Source organism: Hemicordylus capensis, chromosome 1 (assembly GCF_027244095.1).
Source record: "Hemicordylus capensis ecotype Gifberg chromosome 1, rHemCap1.1.pri, whole genome shotgun sequence".
Taxonomy (NCBI): Eukaryota; Metazoa; Chordata; class Lepidosauria; order Squamata; family Cordylidae; genus Hemicordylus; species Hemicordylus capensis.
In genome coordinates this window covers 5,631,355-5,654,136 of record NC_069657.1, presented here as the reverse complement: position 1 = coordinate 5,654,136, position 22,782 = coordinate 5,631,355, and the positions used below count along the sequence as shown (strand labels likewise).

Here is a 22,782-nt window from a genome sequence, read left to right as displayed (position 1 = left end):
CATTTTCTACCTTGAGGAAACACTTTCCCCTCTTGACTTGTCTGAGGAGGAGTCCTTGAGCATGTCACCGTGCATTGCATTCTGGGAGATGTGGTAGGATGCACACTCTGCTTATAAGCTGGGCAGTGGGCTAGACATGCTGGGCCTTTCTGTTGCACCACGTGAACCGGGAAGACATTCAAGACTCCCTTCATGGGTGTGTATTAAGTGGTGAAGAGGAATACAGGAACAACTGTCAGGTAAGGCTGCCCAACCACCACCAACCCTCTCATTAAGGAACCCTCAATATGTGTTAAGGAAACTCAGAGTTGCACCAGAAAACAACAAATGTACTGTATTTACCAGAATAGAAGCTGACTCCGAATTTAAGACAAACCCTCTTTAAAAAATACAGATTAAATACAGGTTATAGCTGCATTTACCTGAAAGAAAGAGGACTCTGATGTTATAAATTAAGAGGTCGTCTTAAATTCAAAGAACTTGGAAAAAACCTAGTACTGGATTCAGGTAAATATGGTAGTCTAAAATCAGGGATTCTCAACTTTGGGGTCCCCAGACACAATGGCCTTCAGCCGCTTGGGACAAAGACTTGTCCTTTGGCATTTTGTAAAGCACCAGGCACATGGAGGGTTCTAAGTACAGAATAATTAGTCATAACAATATTAATAAAAGGAATGTATGGATTGTTTTCAGTTTTTGGACACACCATTTCTAAATAATGGAGGCGATAGGAGTTGTGGTCCAGCAACATCTGGGGACCCTGTTTGAGAATCCCCATCTTAAAGTGATCATTTACTCATCTGCAAACACAACTGAGATTTAGATGCTTGAGGTCTGGCTGGATACAGAAATAGATTTTAAAAGGCTCTTTTGGCTACCAGTTAGAATTATGCGCACTGAAGACCATGAACCAGAGGAAGGGAGAGAAATAACAGTGCTAGAGAGGTCATATAGCAGTACAATGCCAAACTAAGTAGGATTCAGATGTCTTTTACATCAAGCAAGCTTATGCAGGTGCTGATCCAAAACAAATATGAGATATGCCCACCACACATCCTTCTACTCCAGACTGTCCAGACCCAGGTTAAAAGTTACTGGTTTCCGAGTAAGAGAATTAGAATCCCTTTGATCTCCTAGTCAAGGTTAATCTACTGGTTAATACAAGGAGCGTGAAGAAGTCAGTAGGAGCAGTTAAGAGGCGACCAGTGAGGTGGTTAGTTCTGTAAAGCAGGGCAAAGGAGCAGCATTTAGACCGTGGCTGGATCCCCTGTTACCTCAAGTGCTCCAGCTTCTGCTGCTGTTGGCTGCAGGTGTTCTGCAGGCCATGAAGTGCTGCATTCAGGTCGTCCTTCTCCTGAGCGTGTGTCCCCTTCTGCTTCAGCAGGGCAGCTACTTTCTCTTTGAGCTTCCTGTTCAGATCCAGAAGGCCCTTCCTCTCGCCCTCTGCATCTTTGCCTCCCTGCTCACTGCGGCCCTGTCTGCTGCCCTTCAGGACTTTTAGACCGGCCACAAACTCTTCCAGCTTCCCGAGCCGGCTTTGCAGAGTCCACTTGCTACTCTGCAGCTCTGCATTCTCCACCGCAAACTGGCCATGGATCTCTTCCAGCCCCCTGACTCTCTCCAGCAGCTGCACCTTTTCTGCTTTCAGCATTTGACTTTCTTGGTTGCTTTCCTCTACCCTGCCCTGCAAACTCATCAGTCTTGGCAAGTACCCTTCGAGCTTATTGTTCCGTTCAAACAACTTGATCATCTCGGCTTTCAGGACCTGGTTTTCCAGCTGGAGTTCGTCTGGCAACAGCAGAACTTTGGCCTGGACTCTGGAGCTTTTCTCTCTCTTGGTGCTCATTTCCCACAGCTCCGGCCCCAGACCTTTCAGCTTTCCCTTCTCAGTCTGAATGGCTTCTCCATGGTTCTTCTCAAGCTGTGGGAGACAGTTGCCCATCTCCTCACTGTCCAGTTCACCCTCCAGACCTTCAGCAAAGAGTCTCTCGTTTTCTGATAGACAATCTGGATGCAGTTCTGCACTGTCAGTTGTTTTCTGGGAGATTTCCACACTCTCTGCGCTTCTACAGGGCAAGGCGTGAGGCTTGGGGATGGTCTGCAGGATCTCCTCGAGCTCCTTCTCGACCTTGGAAGCCATGTCCTGACGATCATGAGCTGCTCGGTCACATTCCGCTTCCAGCAGGCTGATCCTTTCTTGAAGCCGACTCTGCTGAAGCTTAAGAGCTTCATTCTCTGCCCAAATCTCTTCATAGGACTTCTCCATGCCGCAAGAAGTCTCCAGGGTGTCTCCAAATATTGTCCCTTCAATTTCCACCACTAGACATGCATTCCCATCTGACTCTTTAATTTCATCTTCTGCTGTCACTTGACTGTTGTCATGATCTATTGTGTTTTGGAGTTGTGAGTCCAGTTCTGGAATCAATGGGGTGAAGCTAGGGAACCGAGCTGACTCTCCCTCTGGCTGTTCCAGGAACTGACTTATCGCAGAGACACCTGCTGAGTCTCCACCAGCTAGCTCCGGGATCTTTTGCTGGTTCACAAGACCATCTCTCACCTCTCCTGGCTCCTGGATTTTTCCAGGCACTGGAGAATCCCTACCCTGTGCTTCTGCCCCTTTGTTCAGAAGAGCAACATCTCTTTGCAGCTGGGACAGGTGAAGCAGTTCCTGCTGCAGGTTTGCCATTTTGCCTTCAAGCGTCGAGACTTCCAGCTTCAGTTGTAGGTTTTCTTCTGCCGCTCTGTCAAGGGCCTCTTGCTTCAGTCGCTCCAGGGTGACCATTCTGGCCTCCAACTCCTCTTTCTCCAGCCCAAACTCAGTCTCCAGCCTTTGAAGCTTTTGGGTGGCCAACTTCCGATCTTCTTCGATGGCAGAGATCTCTTCTCCTCGCTTTTTAAGCTCTTGCTCATGGCTCGCTTGAGTGTGCGGAAGTCTCACCTGCAGTTCAGCCTCTTGATCCTTCACCTGCCGCAGTTCTTTCTGAAGCTGCTCTTTCTCCAATAACAAGAAGTTTAGGTGCTCCTTGAAATTCTTCTCCAGGAGTTCCTTTTCTTGGATGAGTGCTGAAGAAACAGCCTTCTCCTCCTCCAGGGTTTCCTTCCATCTCTCCTGGGCCTCAGCACTTTCCTGGATGATTTCATCCTTTTCAAATTCCCACTGGGATTTCTCCTCACGTTGCAGCTCAGAGAGCTCATGCAACTCTCGCCTGTAGCGTTCCTCAAGGCCTTTGATCGCCTCCCCATACTTGCTCGCAAGTGCCTGTCGGTCGATGGAAAACTGCTCCTCTGCCCGAGACATTCTTCCACTACATTCACTTTCCTTTTTTGTCCTAAATGTGGTCAACACAACACATTACTGAAATCTGTGCTAATTCGTGGACAGAGGGTTGCAGACTTCTTAATGCACTAGTCCCCAGCATTTTTGAACCTGGCACCCACCTTTAAACCCATGTATAAATTTTTATCTTAAAATAGTCATAACTTAAGAATATACAAAGAGCTCTGCAGGATCAGGCTCAAGGCCTATCTAATACAGCACCCTGTTTCACACAGTGGCCCACCAGAGCCCACAGACAGGAGGTGATGAGGGCATGCCCTCTCTTCTGCTGTTGCTCCCTTGCATCTGGTATTCAGCGGCATCTTGCCTCTGAGGCTGGAGGTGGCCTGTAGCCATCAAGACTAGTAGCTATTGATAGACCTGCCCTCCATGAATTTGTCTAAGCCTGTTTTAAAGTCATCCAAGCTAGTGGCCATCATCACATCCCATGGCAGAGAATTCCATTGATTAATTATGTGTGGTGTGAAGAAGTACTTCCTTTTGTCAGTCCTGAATTTCCTGGCAATCAGTTTCATGGGATATCCCCTGGCTCTAGTGTTGTGAGGGAGGGAGAAAAATATCCACTCTCTCCACACCATGCATAATTTTATAAACCTCTATCATGCCTCCCCTCAGTCACCTAAATGAAAAAGCCCCAGATGCTGTAGCCTTGACTTGAAGGCAGGCAAATATTAGGGATGTGTGAATCGATTCGGGTCCAAATCAAATTGCACCAGATTCAATTCGAATCAGTTTGAGATTCGGATTCCTCCTATCAATTTCCCCAGATTCCCAGCTTTAATTTTTTTTAAAAGCTAAGCTCTAGCCCTTGTAGAAGTGGAGTTATGGAGCAAAATGTGTGGTCACTATTTTTCAAGTGTTTGGATTTGTTGGTGTATAATAACCTTTCCTCAATGGATTTCTATGATGATTCATTACACACTTTCATTTCTTCTATTCATTTTGACTATTTTTGGACATGCCAATTGTCAACTGCCATGTGCCAACTACACCCCCCTCCCACCTGCAAGGCAGGGGGTACTACTCAGTTTGTGTTCTAGGAACGTTTTCAAATGTTTAGACTCTTTGGTGTCTAATAACCTTTTCTCATAATGAATCCCTATGAGGATTCATTACACACCAAAGAGTCTAAACATCTCAAAAATTCCTAAAATATAAACTGAGTACCCAGTGGCTTGCAGGTTGGGGAGTAGTAGTTGGCACATGGGATGCCACTAATTCCCCACCCCTACCCGCAAAGCAGTGGGGTCAAAATGAACAAAATAAATAAAGATGTGTAATGAAGATGCCAAAGAATCTAGACACTTCAAAAATTCCTAAAAAAAATAAACCGAGTACCCCAGTGTGTGTGTGTGTGTGTGTGTGTGTGTGTGTGTGTTGTAGTTGATACATGGCAGTTGACAGTTGGCACTGTACAATGACAGTCAAAATGAACAGAAGAAATGAAGGTGTGCAATGAATCCTCATAGGGATTCATTATGAGGAAAACTTATTATACACCAAAGAATCCAAACACTTGAAAAATAGTGACTGTATATTTTGCTCCTTAACTCTACTTCTACAAGGGGACAATTAAAGCTGGGGATCCATGTTAGGGTTAGGATATGGAGACTTCGAATCCCCATTATTTCCTATGGTAAAAACTTTTATATAAGTATCATATTTATATAAATATCAGTAAAAACTTTTATATAAAACAAATTAACTGAGTGTCCCACTGCCTTGAAATCTGGGTGGTAGGTGGCACTCATGGGCATCTACCCACCACCCAAATTTGGTGCCCCTAGGACCTTTATAAGTGGTCCGAATTGAATCAAATCCAAATCAATTCTGGGGTAATTCGGGGGGACAGATTCGGACACAAAACAAACTAGGTGATTCAATTTGGGCAGAAATGGAATTGAAAAAATTGATTCGTGCACATCCCTAGCAAATATGCTAATAAATAATAAGCTGCTCCAGGCCCCTGATCATGCCAGTTGCCCCCTTCTGCACCTTTCCCGGTTCTAACCATTTTCCTCTTCTCTCGCTCCCCCCTCCCCTGTCCCATCTACTTGCCCATCCCTCTATCTCTTTAAAAAACAAGAAAGCTTTTAAAAGGGTCCACCCTAGGTCAGTTTTGGTTAGGAAGATGACTTGGGATTTGCTTATTTAACAATGGGTTCATTCAATGTATTCATTGGTGGGTACAGCTGAGAAAATTGAATGAAACGGAAATAATCTGTTAGATTATAATCCTTTCAAGAGCCTGATGGGAGTAAAAATGCAGAGAGAGGTCCCTGGCTTCCTAAGCTGCCTGCGTGGACATGCATGAGTGACACACCCACACAGCATTTAGTTAAGCAATCCGAGGTGCTTGTTGATTGCTCAGGCAGCGCATTTGATCCCTGCACAGTCTGGACCACGGCGGGGGCAGTAGTGGAAGGTCCTGGGGAAATCTCACCCCAGCCACCACCTCACCAGGTGGCCAAGGCGGAACGGCTATTCTCTCCGCCTCTCCACACCGACATCGACATCGTGCTGCAAGTGGCTTATCTTACAGCAGGGGTAGGCAACCATGGCTCTCCAGCTGTTGTTGAACTAGGACTCCCATCTTCCCCAGTCGCAAGGTCGCCTGCCCCTGCACTGGGGAATGACCCACCTTTCTGTTCTGCGCCATCACCCCAGAAGTGGCCCACCACACCGCCAACAGCAGGTCTCTTGCCTACTCCAAGACAGAACTACCAGTTTACCGATTTCACCGACATCCCCAGAATCCCTGGGAATGGTTTGGAAAGGGTGCCTTGTCCCTGAACTGCAATTCTCAGGGTTGCTTGGGGGGAAAAGAGCGAGCAGCGGAGTCCCCTGCCTTTGGAGACCGTTCTTGCAAGCCCGCTCACCTCTCCTCCTGCAACTCTTGCTGGTGCTTTGCGCCCAGCTCTCGCCGGAGCTGCTCCTTCTCCACGGCGTGCTTCTCCATCATCCTTTGCAGTTGCTCATGGAACCCGTGTTCTAGCTCTGCTTTCTCTTCCTGGACGGTCTGGGCTAGAGCCCCCATCTTTTCTTCCATCCAAACCCCCGCCTGAATCAGCTCTTCCCGCTCCCGGCTGAAAGTCTCCTGTGCTTCTTGCAGCCGGGCCTGGAGCTCGCCTTCATGCTGCAGCTTCAGGTGCTCTGCAAGGCTCGCCTTCTCCTCCAGGCACATCTGAAGGCTGCTCTTTTCTGCACTGCGCTGGGAGTCCACCTCCTGCACCTCCTGCCGGAGCCTGGCCAGCTCTTCCTGGAGCTCAGCAACCTGGAGCTGCAGACAGTCCATTTGCTGTTCCAAGACTTGCCGCTCTTGACCGTATTTCCGCTGGAGGTTCTCCTGCTCCTTGTCGCAGCGGCCTCTGCTCTCCTCCAGCTGTTTCTCATAATGGCGCATCTGAGCAAAGAGAAGGAAGCATCACAACCGTTAGCATTTCTGCAGACGATCCACACCAACACAAAGACCTTGGCAACCTCACTGCAGTAGGTAAGGACAGAAAAGCAGAGAGCTCAGCAGAGGCGTTGGGGGAACACACACAGTTACAGGCAGTGTGGTGCAGTGGACAGAGCCTTGCTCCAGAAGCCAAAGTGGGATGAGTGTAAACCTGTGTGTCATGATTCGCTCTTTCAGACTGCCCCCTACATTCTGGGGAAACACAATGGTCCCCCACCAGCTTACAACTACTACTACAACTACAAACACCCCACCATCTATTAAGACCATGGGGGAGGTACAGTTGTGGTTGCCACCAGCTTGGTCGGTGAAGACTCGAACCCAGGCCTTTTTCTAGGGTTGCTTTGGGGCTCTGTAACAAAATTAGAGCGTTTAGTTTATAGTAGTTTTAAGCTTGAGTTTGTTATATCTTAAATGGTTTTAACTATGTTAATGTTTAATTGTTGTGTTTTAGTCTGTAAACCACCCAGAGATTTGCATCTGGGGCAGTGTAGAAAGGTGCCAAATAAAACAGAACTAATGTACATGCTGCTTTTCAACAAAAGTGGTGTACACAGAAAAAAAAAACCCCAAACATGATGTCCCCCCCCCCAAAGGGCTCACAATCTAAAAAGAAACAAAAAGGTTGACACCAGCAACAGCCACTGGAGGGATGCTGTGCTGGGGCTGAAGAGGGTCAGTTGCTCTCCCCCTGCTGAATAAAAGAGAATCACCACTTTAAAGGTGCCTCTTTGCCCAGTTAGCAGGGGTAACTAAAGCCCAATTCAGACAATATGCTGTACGAGTGTACAAATGTCTGTACACTCATACACTTGTTTGTCTGAATGACTGTACCTGTGCTCATTTTAAAGTGAACCTGGATACAGGCCCTTCAAATGCATGGTACAGATAGGAAGTGCAGACTTGTATTAATAATAATAATAATAATAATAATAATAATAATAATAATAATTATTATTATTATTATTATTATTATATATCCCGCTCTTCCTCTAAGGAGCCCAGAGCGGTGTACTACTATTTACCCAAAAGAAAGGAGACCCGAATTCAGGATGAACCTCCTATGTTTAACTGGAAAAAACTGGGTGCGGGGGACAACTTCATCTCGGATTTGGGTAAATACGGCACGGAGCTCAATGGACCTAAATGAGTCTGACTCAGCAAAAGACAGGATCACTGAGCAGGGAGTCCATTGCAGAGGCGAGAGCTGACCTGGGGTCTCCCTGCTCCATGGCTCTGACTTAACTGCACCAATTCACCAAATGGGTTTCTAATGCAGACACAGCATGAGCCAGCCGAGAGCTCCTCTGGTCCCACCTGAAAATGATGTGTTTGAGTAAACCAAAGTAACTCCATTTTACATAGAATACCATGTTTGAGTAAACCAAAGTAACTCCATTTTACATAGAATACCATGTTTGAGTAAACCAAAGTAACTCCATTTTACATAGAATACCAAAGCATCTCCAAGTTTGCTTAGAAAACCTAATTCTAACTTAAAGTAACCCCAGCCCAGCTCAGGCCAGCTCAAGGACACGGCCTCACATGATTATCTCTCTCCACTAAATTGTATCTAAAGAAACTTGGTTCTCACCGTTCTTTGCTGAGAAGTTAATAAAACAGGATGTAACCAAATAAGGAGTGATCACCAGATGAACAATGAATCATTTGCATGCATACTAGATACTTAGTCCACCATTTTACTGCCACGTATACTATGTCAGCATCATTCAGATTGTCTGTATAAATGTAAGATGCACCTATAACCAATTTGTATTCAATGTGGAGCGTGAGCCCCATTGTCTACCTGCTTCTGCAGAGCATTAAACCAAGCCTCTAATTGATTCCCACTGTGTCTGTTTGATTGGCTTAAGGCGGACCCAGGGACAAACTGAATTCACATCAATTTGGTGCCGTGACTCGGATGTGACTCTGGGTGGACAGTCTGACCCATCACGGGACAACGAGATCCAGCGCGCCTCACAGCATTTTGTCTGTGGAGGATTCTCATGGGCCCGGGATGCGCCAGTCGTCACAACGCGCCACATCTGGGAATCGAGGCAAGAGTGAATGAAAGTGTGAACAGAGAGAGTGAGTGAGTGAGAGAGTGAAATCCAAAGATGTCTTTTGGTTCTCCTCAGCCCAAGAGGGGCAAAGGGGGGGGGGGGAAATCCCAGGGAGGGGCAATTTTCAGCCCGAGAAAAGGGGGGAAATCCTACAGCCGAAGAAGGGCTGCCCACGCAGGGGCAAATTTAAGCCAAAATCCCAAGAGGGGAGAAAGCCAAAATCCCGAGGGGGGGGCAATTTAAGCCAAAAAGTCCAAGCAGGGGCGGTTTAATCTTTCAGCTTGAGAAGGGGGAAAGAGAGAGAGAAAAAACAAAAACAAAAAAACCCCACAGCCGAAGTAGGGCTGCCTGGGAAGGAGTGACTTAAGCCAAGAGCCCAAGGAGGGGTGGCTTTGAGTCAGAAATAAACAGTCTAAGCCCAACCAACTCAAAGGGGGGGCTATGGGTAGCAGAAATAGCAAGTACACAAAATCTGAACGGATTTCATGTACACCTTTGGAGTGTGTGTTGAAAAATTGGGTGATTATCATGGGAGCAAAGAGTGCTCTTAGAAAACATGTTTTGAAATGCCTTTGTATGAAAGTTTGGCCACTATGAACTCGAGTCAGAGGCCTCCTGACTCCGAAAATAACATCCTTTTGCACTTGCCTCTGTTTTATAAGTGTTAAGGAAGGAAGAATTATTGTCTTTTGCAAAAATCATTTCTCTCTCTGTGTTCTGTTTCCAAGTTGCTTCCAGGCTTTGCCCTTGTGTTGCAAAAAAAATAAATAAATAAATCTTGCTGCTACTGTCCTGTTGTCACGAAGCCAAAAGATAACTGTCCTAGCTGCAAAAGTTTCTCTGAACAAAAGGCTGCTTTTGTTCTCTTTTTCTTTTTTCTATCTCTCTTCAACTACTTGAGTTGGAAAAGAGGAAAGAAAATGGAGTTTTGAAGGAATGCATATGGGAATTGCAGACAAAAGAGAAAAAAAACAAACCTAGAAGGAAATACGTAAAAGGATTTTTGTTGGAGGTTGTTAACAACAACAAAAAGAAAAATGCTTGAAAAGCACCAGTAAGTTATAAGATTGTGATGTGGAAAGGTAATATAGAATTACAGGTTGTTTTCATAGATAACTGTGATAAGGTTGTTCTGTTTAAACTACTTTCTTAACTGAGTTTATGGCTGACATATTTAAAATGCTATAAAATTCTTTGGGATTCATATGAAGTTTTCTTTGTTTAGTCCTTTGTTCTGTGAAATACACAAGACGAGCCTGTGTGTGTGTGTGTGTGTGTGTGTGTGTGTGTGTGTGTGTGTGTGCGCGCGCGCGCATGTTTCTGAGAGGGAGCCCAAAGCTCTGGTTCTGTATAGGAATTCAACCCACATCAATTTTATAGCTCATCTCTGTGAAGATGAGGTTTCTGTTGTATTTATTCTGTTTATTCTGTTGTATTTGTGAATGTATTTATACTAGTGACATGTTTTGTTTGGTTTTTCCTTTCTGTAAACTGTTCCAGACCAAACTTGCTCTGACATTGAATTCCAAAATTCACAATTATTATATTAATTGAACATAAAATTGGTCATGGCCTGAGCAACACAGGGAACTTTCAGCGGTCAGCTGGCCAACTGAGGGCTGAATCTTCCCACCTCTGCAGAAGTGCTGCTTATGGCTAAATGCATTAGGCATGAGAGCAAGCTCTAATTCATTCATTCTTATATCAAGTTAATTGTGATATTTCTGCCACTACTGAGTATCATAAGCCTTTATATGTTATGTTTACTGAATTCCTTGACAATGATCTATCTTATCTTACCTATTTCTGTGAACTCAAGAGGTTCCCTGAAAAGCAGTTTGTGTTCCAGCCAGATTAATTGTGGGTGAGAAGGAAAAATGGATTTTAAGATAAATGAGTCTAATTGTATTACTGTCATGTTTTGCAAAATCTATGCAATATTTCTGCTAGTTGAATTTGATGTAAACTGAAAGCTACTAATCAAATGGTCTAAGGTTCAAAAAATTTTTTAATTTGACTCATCCACCAGCCCTGCTTTGCCTTCACAGCAGCTGAATCTTAAAATCCCAGACATGAGATTTAATGAAAGGAATTTTGTTTTGCCAATCCTGCAAGTGGCAAGGAGTTCCAAAGCACCAGTTTGCAATTCACCTTGGAAATTTCCCAGCTAAAAGGGATTAGTCTGGGGCAGTAGATGGCTGACTCCCTCACACATGACCGAATATCATGTGACTTTGGTGAGGATCCTGGGGTTTCCATGGCTACTACTTTGTTCTTAATCCAGCTAACTTACTTCCTTTTGAGTCTACAGAAGACCAAGAACATGATTGCTTGCAAGATGTGGACTGCATCTATGCCAAGCCATCCTGATCTTAAAGATGAACTGTACACAGATGGAGGCAGCTTCATGTAAGATGGACAACGTAAGCTGGCTATGGAGAAGTGACTGACCATGCTCTTTCTCCAGGTATCTCAGTCAGCACAGCTTGCAGAGCTCATCACCTTCAAGGTAATTTTTACACAACTCATGGGGCCACTTGGAAAGAAAGAAGATTTTAACAGTGGGAAACAAGGAAGTAAAATATGGGACACAGATATCAGAACTCTAGACTGCTGTTACACTACTAGAAGAGGTTGCAGTCATCCATAGCAGAGGTCACCAGAGGAAAATGACCCAGTGACAAAGGGTAATTGGATGGCAGATGCTGCAGTTAAAACTGCTGCTCCTTCTATTCCTGTTTCCAAGCATCTTTGATTCCTGTGCTAACTATCTTGGCACAACCCCCCCACATATAAAAAAAAAAAGGACATCGACTTTGCACCACATCAGGGGGGCGCATTTAGAAGAGGATGGCTGGTAAAGAACAGCAGATGGATGTGGAATTATTGCAGAACCAATCCTTTGGGTTTTTTTCCTAGTCAATACAAAGACACTTTTGTGCCTCTTGGATGTACCCTTTTGCAGAACATGTGGCAACAGCCTGTGTAATTTGTGTAGTAAACAATCCTACTTTACCAAGGTATAGTATCTCACTGGACATGCTGTGTGGGCTATCTTTTTCCTTGTCTCGAGAGGTTGTTTTCGCTTTACAGAAATGTCAAACCCAAACTTGAATCCATCAGTGACTGGTTAATTATGAGGCTAAAGATGGAGAACTGGGACACCACAACTATCTACACATTACTGACGATGAAGTCAGTTATACTGGATGGAGATTGATTGCCCTGACAAAGGACTGTAAGTATGATTGTCAGCCAACGTAGTGCAGTGGTTAGAGTGCTAGATTAAGACCGGGAAAACCCGAGTCCAAATCCTCATTCAGCCAAGACACTTGCTGGGCAACACAGAGCCTACAACTCAAATGATTTGGCCTGCCTCACAGGGTTGTTGTAAAGAGGAAGAACAGGATGCAGAAGAGAATGTGAGATGCCACATGAAAACTGGACTTTGTTAGCAGTGACTGATTGACCTGAAAGGCTTTAATGCCTCCTCAAAACCCCAAACTCACAAGGGGGGGTGAAAAATGTGAATGCCTTTTTCTTTTTGACTTTATTGCTTTGCTATTGCCCAGGATTGCTGTTTTGTTCTCGTGATCAAAAACCAGCCTACAACACAAGCCAGCCAGCCTCCAAGAAGCACCGGCCCCCACACACAGCCTCCCGCCTGGCCACCAAGCCTCAAATGAAGACATCATCCCCTGTCCTGGTCTTCAGGGAAAGGGGGGGCCCAGGGCAAGCAGGAAAACAAAAATATAAATTGGAAAAAGAAAAAAAAATGCCAAAAGACCAAATTGAAAATAGCCTCAGGTTTTATCCATCCTTTGTATTATTTGCCTTGAAAACTTGACTTTTCCTTTTGTGCTAACGGTTGGCACCCAGAGACTTAGTCTCAGGATGCTGTCCCTACATGGGGGGGGTAGGGAATTGGCAACTCACTTGCCTGTCTTTCTCTCAAGTAAACAGGTTTGCAACCAACAGTGCCTTGAATTGTCTTTCCAAGAAGGATTGGTCCTTCCCAGATCGAAGGAATACCTGGATCCATCGCCAGAATGTGATCCCAAGGGAGTCTCCATCAACAGTGACCCAAGAAAACTAACCATCAGCAGCAGCAGCTACCCGGGGGCAGTCCCTATCTGCATTTCCAGTCCAACCCAATGGTGACAGAACGTCTATCAACTACCCTGTCCTGTGTTCGAGGAAGAAGGCCTAATGCACAGTTCATCTTCCTGCTTCCAAGTGTTATAGGAGAAGGATAGACAACAAACGCCTGAAGACTGCCTGATAACAAACAAGCAAGCCAATTTGTTCACTTTTCTCTGGAGTCATACACGTAACAGCATTTCCCCAAGCTGTAAAGCCCTGGAACCATCCTACCTGGGTAAGATACCTTGCCAAAGACACTATTTCTAATTCTGCCAAAGACACTATTTCAGATTGCCCACAAGGGGAGGGAGTCAAGGCTCCCAAACACATGAACATTCGAGCTTGTCTGTGGACATTAGCCAAACAAGCCGGAGCAACACGGATCAGGATAGCCAAAATCCTGCAACGTTTTACAAGAGCATTTGGTTCTCAACTGAAGGACTAACATATATTTTTCCTTACCAAGGACTTTTAGATTTTGAATTCTAAAGCTCTCCATGGCTTCCTTTTTGGCCATGACAGACTTTAGAGGACACTAAGGGGGGTGGGAGTTGATGATTTGCACCACTTTCTTATATTACTTTCTTGTAGTGACTATGTGCTATCATTATGTTGAAAACCTTGCTATCTCCTGTGCTGTAAGGTCATGGACCTCACATGCTTGCTCTCCAGTCATTTCCTTATTGTTTCACTTATATATTGTGCCAATCATCTCATTGTTTCAACCAGAGCATTTACCTGCAAGTCTGCACCTATCCCCAAGTTACTGATCCCTTTATGCTCTAAGACATTAAGCTGGCCCAAGCCTTACCTACAATTTTATAGACACTTGTATTAATCAGTGTGATTATACATGACTTGTCATTGCTATCGCTTTCCACAAGCTGATAACCCATTAATCACCAGAAGCATCTGGTTCCACAATGCAAGACTGTTATTTATACTTTATTTGGGATAAAGATGGGTTAAAATCATGTTGCTTGCTATAAGTTGTATGATCTTTATATGTACACTTTGCTGTTATGTGTAAATTTTTATATATATATCAAATCATGCCAGATATGGGTGGTTAAGGATATGTGTGCGTGATGTATAGAATTATATAATTATGTTTGTAGCTCTAGAATATTGTATGCAATGTGCCTGCCATAGCACATACCATTTCTGTAAAAACTATGCTTAATGCATCACAAATGTTTAAGGCATCCCAAAACCACATATGTTCCAAACCCTTTAGCCACACGAAACACAAAGTTCCATCAATGGGCAAGAACTATATTCCAAGATTAAGAGTTTGTGTGTTAGAAAGAGCTACTGTTAATATTTTCAAACAGTTAGAACTTTCATTAACTAATATGGAGAGCCTATTGATTTATGGGCAAAGAAGATAATTCTGGTTGTATTTTCTTTGTATTAATAATCACATGTTGCTGCTTACAATGCATTACAGCTTTAAACCAAATGTTTATGAGAACCTTTAAACCTTGCCATAGTATAAGACCCATACATACAGCTGTACCTTTACAAACTTTAATTAAGACATCCTGAAGATTCAGGATGATCCAATTGTTTCAGGGGGGAATTGATGTGTTTGAGTAAACCAAAGTAACTCCATTTTACATAGAATACCATGTTTGAGTAAACCAAAGTAACTCCATTTTACATAGAATACCAAAGCATCTCCAAGTTTGCTTAGAAAACCTAATTCTAACTTAAAGTAACCCCAGCCCAGCTCAGGCCAGCTCAAGGACACGGCCTCACATGATTATCTCTCTCCACTAAATTGTATCTAAAGAAACTTGGTTCTCACCGTTCTTTGCTGAGAAGTTAATAAAACAGGATGTAACCAAATAAGGAGTGATCACCAGATGAACAATGAATCATTTGCATGCATACTAGATACTTAGTCCACCATTTTACTGCCACGTATACTATGTCAGCATCATTCAGATTGTCTGTATAAATGTAAGATGCACCTATAACCAATTTGTATTCAATGTGGAGCGTGAGCCCCATTGTCTACCTGCTTCTGCAGAGCATTAAACCAAGCCTCTAATTGATTCCCACTGTGTCTGTTTGATTGGCTTAAGGCGGACCCAGGGACAAACTGAATTCACATCAATTTGGTGCCGTGACTCGGATGTGACTCTGGGTGGACAGTCTGACCCATCACGGGACAACGAGATCCAGCGCGCCTCACAGCATTTTGTCTGTGGAGGATTCTCATGGGCCCGGGATGCGCCAGTCGTCACAACGCGCCACATCTGGGAATCGAGGCAAGAGTGAATGAAAGTGTGAACAGAGAGAGTGAGTGAGTGAGAGAGTGAAATCCAAAGATGTCTTTTGGTTCTCCTCAGCCCAAGAGGGGCAAAGGGGGGGGGGGAAATCCCAGGGAGGGGCAATTTTCAGCCCGAGAAAAGGGGGGAAATCCTACAGCCGAAGAAGGGCTGCCCACGCAGGGGCAAATTTAAGCCAAAATCCCAAGAGGGGAGAAAGCCAAAATCCCGAGGGGGGGGCAATTTAAGCCAAAAAGTCCAAGCAGGGGCGGTTTAATCTTTCAGCTTGAGAAGGGGGAAAGAGAGAGAGAAAAAACAAAAACAAAAAAACCCCACAGCCGAAGTAGGGCTGCCTGGGAAGGAGTGACTTAAGCCAAGAGCCCAAGGAGGGGTGGCTTTGAGTCAGAAATAAACAGTCTAAGCCCAACCAACTCAAAGGGGGGGCTATGGGTAGCAGAAATAGCAAGTACACAAAATCTGAACGGATTTCATGTACACCTTTGGAGTGTGTGTTGAAAAATTGGGTGATTATCATGGGAGCAAAGAGTGCTCTTAGAAAACATGTTTTGAAATGCCTTTGTATGAAAGTTTGGCCACTATGAACTCGAGTCAGAGGCCTCCTGACTCCGAAAATAACATCCTTTTGCACTTGCCTCTGTTTTATAAGTGTTAAGGAAGGAAGAATTATTGTCTTTTGCAAAAATCATTTCTCTCTCTGTGTTCTGTTTCCAAGTTGCTTCCAGGCTTTGCCCTTGTGTTGCAAAAAAAATAAATAAATAAATCTTGCTGCTACTGTCCTGTTGTCACGAAGCCAAAAGATAACTGTCCTAGCTGCAAAAGTTTCTCTGAACAAAAGGCTGCTTTTGTTCTCTTTTTCTTTTTTCTATCTCTCTTCAACTACTTGAGTTGGAAAAGAGGAAAGAAAATGGAGTTTTGAAGGAATGCATATGGGAATTGCAGACAAAAGAGAAAAAAAACAAACCTAGAAGGAAATACGTAAAAGGATTTTTGTTGGAGGTTGTTAACAACAACAAAAAGAAAAATGCTTGAAAAGCACCAGTAAGTTATAAGATTGTGATGTGGAAAGGTAATATAGAATTACAGGTTGTTTTCATAGATAACTGTGATAAGGTTGTTCTGTTTAAACTACTTTCTTAACTGAGTTTATGGCTGACATATTTAAAATGCTATAAAATTCTTTGGGATTCATATGAAGTTTTCTTTGTTTAGTCCTTTGTTCTGTGAAATACACAAGACGAGCCTGTGTGTGTGTGTGTGTGTGTGTGTGTGTGTGTGTGTGTGTGTGCGCGCGCGCGCATGTTTCTGAGAGGGAGCCCAAAGCTCTGGTTCTGTATAGGAATTCAACCCACATCAATTTTATAGCTCATCTCTGTGAAGATGAGGTTTCTGTTGTATTTATTCTGTTTATTCTGTTGTATTTGTGAATGTATTTATACTAGTGACATGTTTTGTTTGGTTTTTCCTTTCTGTAAACTGTTCCAGACCAAACTTGCTCTGACATTGAATTCCAAAATTCACAATTATTATATTAATTGAACATAAAATTGGTCATGGCCTGAGCAACACAGGGAACTTTCAGCGGTCAGCTGGCCAACTGAGGGCTGAATCTTCCCACCTCTGCAGAAGTGCTGCTTATGGCTAAATGCATTAGGCATGAGAGCAAGCTCTAATTCATTCATTCTTATATCAAGTTAATTGTGATATTTCTGCCACTACTGAGTATCATAAGCCTTTATATGTTATGTTTACTGAATTCCTTGACAATGATCTATCTTATCTTACCTATTTCTGTGAACTCAAGAGGTTCCCTGAAAAGCAGTTTGTGTTCCAGCCAGATTAATTGTGGGTGAGAAGGAAAAATGGATTTTAAGATAAATGAGTCTAATTGTATTACTGTCATGTTTTGCAAAATCTATGCAATATTTCTGCTAGTTGAATTTGATGTAAACTGAAAGCTACTAATCAAATGGTCTAAGGTTCAAAAAATTTTTTAATTTGACTCATCCACCAGCCCTGCTTTGCCTTCACAGCAGCTGAATCTTAAAATCCCAGACATGAGATTTAATGAAAGGAATTTTGTTTTGCCAATCCTGCAAGTGGCAAGGAGTTCCAAAGCACCAGTTTGCAATTCACCTTGGAAATTTCCCAGCTAAAAGGGATTAGTCTGGGGCAGTAGATGGCTGACTCCCTCACACATGACCGAATATCATGTGACTTTGGTGAGGATCCTGGGGTTTCCATGGCTACTACTTTGTTCTTAATCCAGCTAACTTACTTCCTTTTGAGTCTACAGAAGACCAAGAACATGATTGCTTGCAAGATGTGGACTGCATCTATGCCAAGCCATCCTGATCTTAAAGATGAACTGTACACAGATGGAGGCAGCTTCATGTAAGATGGACAACGTAAGCTGGCTATGGAGAAGTGACTGACCATGCTCTTTCTCCAGGTATCTCAGTCAGCACAGCTTGCAGAGCTCATCACCTTCAAGGTAATTTTTACACAACTCATGGGGCCACTTGGAAAGAAAGAAGATTTTAACAGTGGGAAACAAGGAAGTAAAATATGGGACACAGATATCAGAACTCTAGACTGCTGTTACACTACTAGAAGAGGTTGCAGTCATCCATAGCAGAGGTCACCAGAGGAAAATGACCCAGTGACAAAGGGTAATTGGATGGCAGATGCTGCAGTTAAAACTGCTGCTCCTTCTATTCCTGTTTCCAAGCATCTTTGATTCCTGTGCTAACTATCTTGGCACAACCCCCCCACATATAAAAAAAAAAAGGACATCGACTTTGCACCACATCAGGGGGGCGCATTTAGAAGAGGATGGCTGGTAAAGAACAGCAGATGGATGTGGAATTATTGCAGAACCAATCCTTTGGGTTTTTTTCCTAGTCAATACAAAGACACTTTTGTGCCTCTTGGATGTACCCTTTTGCAGAACATGTGGCAACAGCCTGTGTAATTTGTGTAGTAAACAATCCTACTTTACCAAGGTATAGTATCTCACTGGACATGCTGTGTGGGCTATCTTTTTCCTTGTCTCGAGAGGTTGTTTTCGCTTTACAGAAATGTCAAACCCAAACTTGAATCCATCAGTGACTGGTTAATTATGAGGCTAAAGATGGAGAACTGGGACACCACAACTATCTACACATTACTGACGATGAAGTCAGTTATACTGGATGGAGATTGATTGCCCTGACAAAGGACTGTAAGTATGATTGTCAGCCAACGTAGTGCAGTGGTTAGAGTGCTAGATTAAGACCGGGAAAACCCGAGTCCAAATCCTCATTCAGCCAAGACACTTGCTGGGCAACACAGAGCCTACAACTCAAATGATTTGGCCTGCCTCACAGGGTTGTTGTAAAGAGGAAGAACAGGATGCAGAAGAGAATGTGAGATGCCACATGAAAACTGGACTTTGTTAGCAGTGACTGATTGACCTGAAAGGCTTTAATGCCTCCTCAAAACCCCAAACTCACAAGGGGGGGTGAAAAATGTGAATGCCTTTTTCTTTTTGACTTTATTGCTTTGCTATTGCCCAGGATTGCTGTTTTGTTCTCGTGATCAAAAACCAGCCTACAACACAAGCCAGCCAGCCTCCAAGAAGCACCGGCCCCCACACACAGCCTCCCGCCTGGCCACCAAGCCTCAAATGAAGACATCATCCCCTGTCCTGGTCTTCAGGGAAAGGGGGGGCCCAGGGCAAGCAGGAAAACAAAAATATAAATTGGAAAAAGAAAAAAAAAATGCCAAAAGACCAAATTGAAAATAGCCTCAGGTTTTATCCATCCTTTGTATTATTTGCCTTGAAAACTTGACTTTTCCTTTTGTGCTAACGGTTGGCACCCAGAGACTTAGTCTCAGGATGCTGTCCCTACATGGGGGGGGTAGGGAATTGGCAACTCACTTGCCTGTCTTTCTCTCAAGTAAACAGGTTTGCAACCAACAGTGCCTTGAATTGTCTTTCCAAGAAGGATTGGTCCTTCCCAGATCGAAGGAATACCTGGATCCATCGCCAGAATGTGATCCCAAGGGAGTCTCCATCAACAGTGACCCAAGAAAACTAACCATCAGCAGCAGCAGCTACCCGGGGGCAGTCCCTATCTGCATTTCCAGTCCAACCCAATGGTGACAGAACGTCTATCAACTACCCTGTCCTGTGTTCGAGGAAGAAGGCCTAATGCACAGTTCATCTTCCTGCTTCCAAGTGTTATAGGAGAAGGATAGACAACAAACGCCTGAAGACTGCCTGATAACAAACAAGCAAGCCAATTTGTTCACTTTTCTCTGGAGTCATACACGTAACAGCATTTCCCCAAGCTGTAAAGCCCTGGAACCATCCTACCTGGGTAAGATACCTTGCCAAAGACACTATTTCTAATTCTGCCAAAGACACTATTTCAGATTGCCCACAAGGGGAGGGAGTCAAGGCTCCCAAACACATGAACATTCGAGCTTGTCTGTGGACATTAGCCAAACAAGCCGGAGCAACACGGATCAGGATAGCCAAAATCCTGCAACGTTTTACAAGAGCATTTGGTTCTCAACTGAAGGACTAACATATATTTTTCCTTACCAAGGACTTTTAGATTTTGAATTCTAAAGCTCTCCATGGCTTCCTTTTTGGCCATGACAGACTTTAGAGGACACTAAGGGGGGTGGGAGTTGATGATTTGCACCACTTTCTTATATTACTTTCTTGTAGTGACTATGTGCTATCATTATGTTGAAAACCTTGCTATCTCCTGTGCTGTAAGGTCATGGACCTCACATGCTTGCTCTCCAGTCATTTCCTTATTGTTTCACTTATATATTGTGCCAATCATCTCATTGTTTCAACCAGAGCATTTACCTGCAAGTCTGCACCTATCCCCAAGTTACTGATCCCTTTATGCTCTAAGACATTAAGCTGGCCCAAGCCTTACCTACAATTTTATAGACACTTGTATTAATCAGTGTGATTATACATGACTTGTCATTGCTATCGCTTTCCACAAGCTGATAACCCATTAATCACCAGAAGCATCTGGTTCCACAATGCAAGACTGTTATTTATACTTTATTTGGGATAAAGATGGGTTAAAATCATGTTGCTTGCTATAAGTTGTATGATCTTTATATGTACACTTTGCTGTTATGTGTAAATTTTTATATATATATCAAATCATGCCAGATATGGGTGGTTAAGGATATGTGTGCGTGATGTATAGAATTATATAATTATGTTTGTAGCTCTAGAATATTGTATGCAATGTGCCTGCCATAGCACATACCATTTCTGTAAAAACTATGCTTAATGCATCACAAATGTTTAAGGCATCCCAAAACCACATATGTTCCAAACCCTTTAGCCACACGAAACACAAAGTTCCATCAATGGGCAAGAACTATATTCCAAGATTAAGAGTTTGTGTGTTAGAAAGAGCTACTGTTAATATTTTCAAACAGTTAGAACTTTCATTAACTAATATGGAGAGCCTATTGATTTATGGGCAAAGAAGATAATTCTGGTTGTATTTTCTTTGTATTAATAATCACATGTTGCTGCTTACAATGCATTACAGCTTTAAACCAAATGTTTATGAGAACCTTTAAACCTTGCCATAGTATAAGACCCATACATACAGCTGTACCTTTACAAACTTTAATTAAGACATCCTGAAGATTCAGGATGATCCAATTGTTTCAGGGGGGAATTGATGTGTTTGAGTAAACCAAAGTAACTCCATTTTACATAGAATACCATGTTTGAGTAAACCAAAGTAACTCCATTTTACATAGAATACCAAAGCATCTCCAAGTTTGCTTAGAAAACCTAATTCTAACTTAAAGTAACCCCAGCCCAGCTCAGGCCAGCTCAAGGACACGGCCTCACATGATTATCTCTCTCCACTAAATTGTATCTAAAGAAACTTGGTTCTCACCGTTCTTTGCTGAGAAGTTAATAAAACAGGATGTAACCAAATAAGGAGTGATCACCAGATGAACAATGAATCATTTGCATGCATACTAGATACTTAGTCCACCATTTTACTGCCACGTATACTATGTCAGCATCATTCAGATTGTCTGTATAAATGTAAGATGCACCTATAACCAATTTGTATTCAATGTGGAGCGTGAGCCCCATTGTCTACCTGCTTCTGCAGAGCATTAAACCAAGCCTCTAATTGATTCCCACTGTGTCTGTTTGATTGGCTTAAGGCGGACCCAGGGACAAACTGAATTCACATCAAAAAGAAAGGAGGCGCCCAGGCCAGGGAGCTCTTGCCCTCCGCTCCTGGGGGGAAACCCAACAGCCTGAGACATTTGATTAATCTTCTGTAATTTGCTTCTTTTAATATTGCAAACTGCTTTGGGTGCCTTTGTCAAGGCAGAAAGGCAGCATTAAATTGTAGCAAACAGATAAACAAACAAAAGGGAGGCAGCCAGGACTGACTCCAGCTCCCCAGTGGCTGTGGTGGTGTGTCAAGGGCCAGCCCCCCCCTTTTGTGGTGCCTTGCTGTGCCAAACAGCTCCTCCATTCAGTGGTATACCTCAGACTTCCTGCCCACCTTTTCACCTGGCAATGCCTCTCCTCTCTTCTTCCTTCTGTTTCTAAATCTAACAGGCCTGCTCAACTTCGGTCCTCCTGCAGATGTTGGCCTACAGCTCCCATAACCCCTGGCTATTGGCCACTGTGGCTGGGGATCATGGGAGTTGTAGTCCAAAAACAGCTGGGGGGCCTAAGTTGAGCAGCTCTGTCATCTAAAAGAAGGGAACAGAAAAGGAATTGTGGAGGAGTGAAGAGGTGGGCTAGAGTGTCTCACTGTTCTAGCCCACACTCTCCACTCCACTCCCTCTTTCACTCCCACTGAAAGCGGGGAGAGAGAGAAGGTGCAGTAGCCCCCCCGCTAGGCCGACGCCCCCCCCAGCTAACTCCAGGGGCAAACTGGCCCTGAAGGGCACTTACCGTGCTTTCCAGCTCCTGCTGTAAGTTGCAGAGTTCTCGGTGGTGCTGATCTCTCATTTGCTCAATGACCATTTCGGCTTCGATGCTCATGTTCAGTGGGTTGCAGACCTCCGAACCAAGCCCTTAAGTGTGTGGCAGAGAAATGCACCTCTGTTTTCAATTCAATGTATTATGTCCAGAGACCAGCATTAATGACACATCATATTAGTTACACATCCAGTACATTAAGATATACATCACTAAGCATCTAGGTACAACAACCCAGGGTTCCTAACCTGTGGCCCTCCAGATGCTGCTAAATTACAACTCCCATCATCCCCAGCCACAATAAATTGTAGCTGAGGATGATGGGAGTTGTAGTTCAGCAACATCTGAGTACCACAGGTTGGGAACCACTGCGATAACCTATCAATCAGCCCTCAGACATAATCACTTTGGCATCTCAAGTAATATTAACACAATGCGTGCAGCAGCATATCTAGCCATATAACAGAAAGCACTTAGGAACATAGGAA

At 43.7% G+C, this 22,782-nt stretch overlaps 1 protein-coding gene and 1 long non-coding RNA gene across 15 annotated transcripts in view; one reads left to right on the top strand and one right to left on the bottom strand.

Moving 5' to 3' along the window:
• NIN (ninein) overlaps nt 1–22,782 on the bottom strand; it is a 159,714-nt gene that overhangs the window by 39,998 nt on the left and 96,934 nt on the right. For 12 of the 14 annotated variants that reach the window (XR_008305432.1, XR_008305434.1, XM_053242503.1 and 9 more), the window contains exons 15-17: nt 22,268–22,389; nt 6,217–6,740; nt 1,275–3,329 (exon numbers count right to left, since the gene is read on the bottom strand). Coding sequence is in view for 12 of the 14 variants with exons in the window: in XM_053242503.1 (XP_053098478.1) it covers nt 1,275–3,329; nt 6,217–6,740; nt 22,268–22,389 (2,701 nt within the window). In the remaining 2 variants the exon portion in view is untranslated. The remainder of the gene's footprint in view (nt 1–1,274; nt 3,330–6,216; nt 6,741–22,267; nt 22,390–22,782) is intronic. The other 2 variants (XM_053242549.1, XM_053242554.1) reach the window with 1 other exon arrangement.
• LOC128321962 (uncharacterized) lies at nt 8,980–15,066 on the top strand. Its single transcript, XR_008305441.1, has 2 exons — nt 8,980–11,883; nt 11,957–15,066. It is a non-coding gene; the product is annotated as an uncharacterized LOC128321962 (long non-coding RNA).